The 5,827-nt window shown below is 62.4% G+C and overlaps 1 protein-coding gene across 2 annotated transcripts; it reads left to right on the top strand.

The window, feature by feature from the left end:
- Window positions 1-348: 348 nt before the first annotated feature.
- CEND1 (cell cycle exit and neuronal differentiation 1) lies at window positions 349-3,367 on the top strand. Of its 2 annotated transcripts, none has more exons than XM_016920054.4 (2): window positions 349-431; window positions 1,795-3,367. In XM_016920054.4, the coding sequence occupies exon 2, from the start codon at window positions 1,877-1,879 to the stop codon at window positions 2,324-2,326; it is 450 nt and encodes a 149-aa protein (XP_016775543.1). In that variant the 5' UTR covers window positions 349-431; window positions 1,795-1,876; the 3' UTR covers window positions 2,327-3,367. The 2 variants fall into 2 exon arrangements, with proteins under 2 accessions (XP_016775543.1, XP_001150340.3); XM_001150340.7 differs by lacking the exon at window positions 349-431 and adding an exon at window positions 496-585.
- Window positions 3,368-5,827: the final 2,460 nt, after the last annotated feature.

The following is a 5,827-nucleotide window of genomic DNA, read 5'->3' as shown; positions in this document are numbered from 1 at the left end:
TGCTGCTGTCTGTCTGGGGGTCTGTTTGGGGGCGGGGGAGGGCAGTCCCCTCTTCCCATAACTGGCTCCCTTCAGACTGCAGGGCTAGGCCTGCGCACCTACCCACCGACCCCGTCACCCACCGACCAAGGGGCGCCCTGGCCTAGAGGGGATGCTGAGCGGGACCCGCCTCCTGCCTCTGGCAGTCCCAGATGGGACTTGGACCCCGCAGTTGCTCTCTCGGACCCTAAGTTTCTACCCCTGGATCTAGGGCGGAGCTGGGTTTGCGGATCCCACGGTTCCCGGCGGGGCGGGGCCCGGTCGCCCCTCCCCCTCCCCGCCCTCCTGCGCCGGGAGTAGTGCATTGTGGGAAACTCCCGAGCTCTCCTCCGCGTTCGCAGCCGCCGTCATCCCGCGGAGGAGCGCGCAGCCCCGGGGAGGCCGGAGGACGCGTAAGGCGGGGGGCTCCCGGCGGGGCGGGGCGGGCGCGGCGTCCTGCGGGGCGAGGAGGCGGCTCCGGGCCTTGAAGGTCACTGGGTTTGCGCGCGGGCCCCCCAGTTCTCCAGGGCGCAGCTGATCCCGGGAGAGGGAGGCGGCGGCCGGGATGTAAGTGCCACAAATAGCGAGGTTGGGGGGGCAGACCGCCTGCTCTTTGCAAACTTGATGCCCAGCAGCTGAGCCCCCCGAGAACTGCAGGGGTGAAGGGACGGCTGGGCTTCCCTGGGAGGTGGCAGCAGCTGGGCCTCTTCTGGAGACGCCCTCATCACGCTGTGACCTTCGGGTGACCTTCAGTGTGGTCAGTGCACCTGGCGGGGGGTGGGGAACGTGCCTCCCTTTCTCTGCAGGTCTGGAGGGCATTTCTCATCCTTCCCTGGGAGAGGCAGACAGGCGGCCTCTGGGGCTTTGGGGCAAGACCCACTCACGTTCAGGGCGGCTGGGCCCCCAGGGCCCTTCCCACCTCTGCCTCGGTCATTGAGAATCTGGGCACCGCCTTTCCCACAGCCCAGAACCCTGTCCTCCGCCCTGACCCACGGGCCAAGTGCAGCATGTGCCCACCCTGTTTAACGCCAGGAACCCTCTGCCCACAGAGACAGCACAGCCCTGGGCTGGGCGAGGACTCCCTGCTCCAGGGCTGGAGGCAGGCACGGCCCATGCTGAGGAGGGGGCCCCAGAGGCTGGGGAGGGGCAGACGGCCCTTGGAAGCACAGCCCCACGCTGACTTCCTGGAGAGACACCCCAGTTTTCTCAAGTCTGGGTTCTTGTGGGCCCACCCACCTTGATGGCTGCCTGAGATCCCAGCTCCTGCCCCTCCCTGCCCTCCTCCCCCCGGGACCCTGGCCGGGTCACAGCCTCCGTGCTTTAGTGTCCATCTCTGCAAAGCAGGAATGCTCTCCTGAGGAGGGGATGCAGTCAGCTCTCCCACTGGGGCTCCGGTCACCTCCTTGGAGGGGAGAATGCTCTTCCTTCCAGTTCTCTGGGCCTGATCCTTACTTCCCCACCAAGAGCCTCCTGCCCCCGGCTGGTGGGAGGATGTGGCATTTGCATGGGCCATTTTATGCAGCACAGTGGGGTCCCCTACCTCCTCCCACCTGTGCGTGGCCCTTGCCTCTGCGGCTGGAGGGGCCCCTTGAGGAGTGGTCATGGACAGACGGAGTCCAGGCCGTGAAAGAGAAGTGTCAGAGGCCCACGGGAGGCCCCTGAGCTGGGGCTCCAGAGAGTCCAGAGAACTGGGCAGGGGCTGCCTGGGGACCAGGTGGTCGGGGCAGCACAGGGGGGACTGGACCCGCACGCAGCCTCCCTTGTGTCTCCCTCCAGGCCCATAGAATGCCCAGGGGCGACAAACTGTCCTGAGCCCCTCTGGTGCAGCCACCTGCCTGTCCCATACGCCCCGCCCACCATGGAGTCCAGAGGGAAGTCAGCCAGCAGCCCCAAGCCCGACACCAAGGTGCCCCAGGCCACCACCGAGGCCAAGGTACCCCCGGCAGCTGATGGGAAAGCCCCCTTGACCAAGCCCTCGAAGAAGGAGGCCCCAGCCGAGAAGCAGCAGCCGCCAGCAGCTCCCACCACGGCACCTGCCAAGAAGACCTCGGCCAAGGCCGACCCTGCCCTTCTCAACAACCACAGCAACCTGAAGCCAGCCCCCACGGTCCCCAGCAGTCCCGATGCAATCCCGGAGCCCAAGGGTCCTGGGGACGGGGCGGAGGAAGATGAGGCTGCCAGTGGGGGGCCTGGGGGCCGAGGTCCCTGGTCCTGTGAGAACTTCAACCCCCTGCTGGTGGCTGGGGGTGTGGCCGTGGCAGCCATAGCCCTGATTCTCGGTGTGGCCTTCCTGGTCCGGAAAAAATAATACCTGGGGGCCAGGCGGGGGGCACGGAGCCACTTCCTGTACAGACCTGAGGAAGCCAGTGCATGCAGAGTTCACCCTTACCTACGCGTACACACGCACATTCATTACACACCTACATATGCCCCCAACACACGCGCACAGTGAAGAGGACGCCCGAGCCCACCCCTGCTGACCCAGGACTTCCCCAACCTCCAGGGCAGAAAGAGCCCAGGCTCCGGGGTCCACAGCACAGGATGTGGGGAGAGGGCACAGCTGGGGAACGGCAAGAAAGGAATGGACCCTGTGTGTGGCCCCCCCACCTCTGGCGGCTGGGTGATCCTGGGCCCCCAGGGCTGGTCTGAGTGCAGGTGGGGGTGCCGGGATGGGTTGGGCCTGGGCCCGGCCCTCGTGGGGACATTAAAGGGCGTGGTGGCTCCACTCGCCCCATTTCTGCTCTTTGCATACCCCCCGGGGTCTGCCTGGGCTCTTTGCATACCCCCGGGGGTCTGCCTGGGCCAATGCAGTGGGACGGACCTGGGGTGGGCACTCACCTCAGCAGAGCCTCAATGCCACCTCCCCACACCACCCAAGCCTAGCTGGGTGGGAAGACGGAGCCCTGAAGCCTGCGTGTGGAGGGGGAGCTGCCCAAGGGTCGCCCTCCCCAGCTTGTGCTCCAGGGGAGCCCCGACGCCGGCGGGGAGGCAGGGATGTCGAGGGCCCCTCACAGCTGTGCCCGCCCTGCCCCGCTAGACTGCCCCTCCAGCTTGCACCCGGCACCACCTGAGTCTAACCAGCGTATAATGCAATAACAGGTAGAGTAGAACTGCTTTTGGCGGCGACCGTCACACACTGTCCTCAGCCCACTGCACCTGGGGAGGCCCCTTGTGCAGCCCCTCCTTAGCGCATCCAGTCCCAGCGTGGCCCTTGGCGCGCAGCAGCAGGCGAACTCCCAGAAGGTGGTGGTGGGCACTGTGAGAACGTGGCCTGCCCTCACTGGACAGTGGCCACAGGAACCCCGGGCCTGAGTGGAGGCTGAGTCTGAAATAAACTCTGTCGTCTAAAGGCTGCTCTTGCATCCTCATCTGCATGTGGCTGGGAGACGCAGGGTCGCATGTGTCACGCCCACACCCCAGGCTTTCCAGGGAGGGATGCTGCATCCAGGACCCTCTGACGGGACCCCCTGTCACTCCTATGCCCTTATCCCAGGGGCCTCGGCCCGGATCCCCACCCAGGCCCTGCTCCATCCTCCTCCCTGGCCTTCCTGTGGGTCCTGACCCAAGATGGACACCCAGGGGCTACAGGACCAGGAAGCAGTGAGGACATGGGGTGCGGGGAGGGCAAGCCCTGCTTCTCAGGCTGAGCTCTCCAGCCAGGCAGGGGCCCTTCCACAGCCCCCACTGCAGCGAGCCCCACATCCTGAGTGCAGAAGAGGCCCCCCTCAACACCTCTCGTCCATGGACCCCAGCCCACTCTGACCAGGTGTCCAACCGGCGGGCCTGCTGGTGGGCCTGGCCACGGGCGAGGCTGCAGCATGCGGGCCAACAGGCAGCAAGGCCTGCGGTGCCTGGGAAGGGCTCCTTTGAGCTCTGTCTTCCTGGCCCTGGGTCTCACCCGACGGGTGGCTGAGGCCAGCAGACAAGAGCTCCCTGACCACCTCCTCCCCCAAGCCTTCTTCCAGCTGCTGTGGGGGGACAGCCGTGCCTTCCTCCTGCCCTTCTGGCACCTGGTACACTCCCTCCCCAGAGCAGCAGTCCCCGTCCATGCACCCACACCCAGGCCCAGACAGATACGGAGGGCCCACGGGGTAGAACCAGCTAAAACCGACCCTGTTGCTCCCACCCAGGCCGCCCTGCGACAGCCTCCCTCGACTCCCACTCATGCTGCTGCCTCCTGGAAGTCAAGGAGGCAGCCTACCCCTTGAGCCCGCTGATCTGAGCCCAGCGTACAGAGGAGAAGGCTCTGTGCAGACGCTGCTCACACCTCCAGCTCCCAGCTCACCTGCCCCACGGGTGCCAGGCTACCTCTCTGACTGGCCAGCAGGGCCCCTCACCACCCTCAGCCTGCCTTCCAGTCGCCCATTCTCTCCATTCTGCGGCTCGTGCTTTAAAAGCAACCAGCCAACCCTTTCTGATATAGTAGGGGACTTGAAAGGGGCTGAGAAGACAAGATGGTCTGCCACCTTTAACCACAAGGCTTGGCGCTTTGGTGCTGATATTCCACCCACGATGCTGCCTCATTTTACTTAGCGATTCTCTATTAAACGATGCTTAGATTTTCCAAAACTTTTTCAACTTTAGACAAAGCAGGAATGAAAATCCTTGTAGGCCGGGCACGGTGGCTCACACCTGTAATCCCAGCACTTTGGAAGGCCGAGGTGATAGATGGCTTGAGCTCAGGAGTTTGAGACCAGCCTGGCCAACACAGTGAGACCTCTGTCTGTACAATAAAAATATAGCTAGGTGCAGTGGCTCATGCCTGTAATCCCAGCACTTTGGAAGGCCAAGGCGGGCGGATCACGAGGTCAGGAGTTCGAGACCAGCCTGACCAACATGGTGAAACCCTGTCTCTACTAAAAATACAAAAATTAGCTGGGCCTGGTGGCAGGCGCCTGTAATCCCAGCTACTCAGGAGGCTGAGGGACGAGAATCGCTTGAACCCGGGAGGCGGAGGTTGCAGTGAGCCGAGATCATGCCACTGCACTCCAGCCTGGCTGACAGACCGAGACTCCATCTCAATAAATAAATAAATAAAAATTAGCCAGGCCTGGTGGTGTGCGCCTGTGGTCCCAGCTACTCAGGAGGCTGAGGCAGGAGGATTCCCTGAGCCAAGGAGGTTGAGGCTGCAGTGAGCTATGACTGTGCCACTGCCCTCCAGCCTGGGCAACACAGCCAGACCCTGTCTCAAACAACAACAAAAACACCAAGAAAATCTCCATAAAACCTATTCTGGGTTTGTGGTACAGCATACGTCTTTTCTGGGTTTATTGTATAAACACAAAATCTACTGTCTTATCCATTTTGAAGTGCACAGTTCAGCAGCATCATGCGTATCCATTACCACCGTCCACCTCCAGAATGCGTCATCGCTCCAGAGACTCTGTCCCCATTACACATGGACTCCCCGTCCCCTCCCCTTAACCCCTGGCACCCACCACCTAGTTTCTGCCTCAATGGCTCTCCCAAATCTAGCATTGCAGATAAATGGTATCGTGTAACGTCTGTCCTTTCGATTGGCCTGTTTCACTCAGGGTCCATCCATGCTGTAGTCTATTCAACTTCCCTTCCTTTTTATTTTATTTTTTGAGACGGAGTCTCACTCTGTTGCCCAGGCTGGAGTGCCGTGGCGCAATCTTGGCTCACTGCAACCTCTGCCTCCTGGGTTCAAGGGATTCTCCTGTCTCAGCCTCCCAAAGTGCTGGGATTACAGGCGCACGCCACCACGTCCGGCTAGTTTTGTATTTTTAGTAGAGATGGGGTTTCACCATGTTGGCCAGGTTGACTCGAACTCCTGACCTCAGGTGAT

Source organism: Pan troglodytes, chromosome 9, assembly GCF_028858775.2.
Source record: "Pan troglodytes isolate AG18354 chromosome 9, NHGRI_mPanTro3-v2.0_pri, whole genome shotgun sequence".
NCBI classification, from domain to species: domain Eukaryota; kingdom Metazoa; phylum Chordata; class Mammalia; order Primates; family Hominidae; genus Pan; species Pan troglodytes.
Note: the sequence above shows the minus strand (reverse complement) of the source record. Positions and strands in the feature narration are given on the sequence as shown.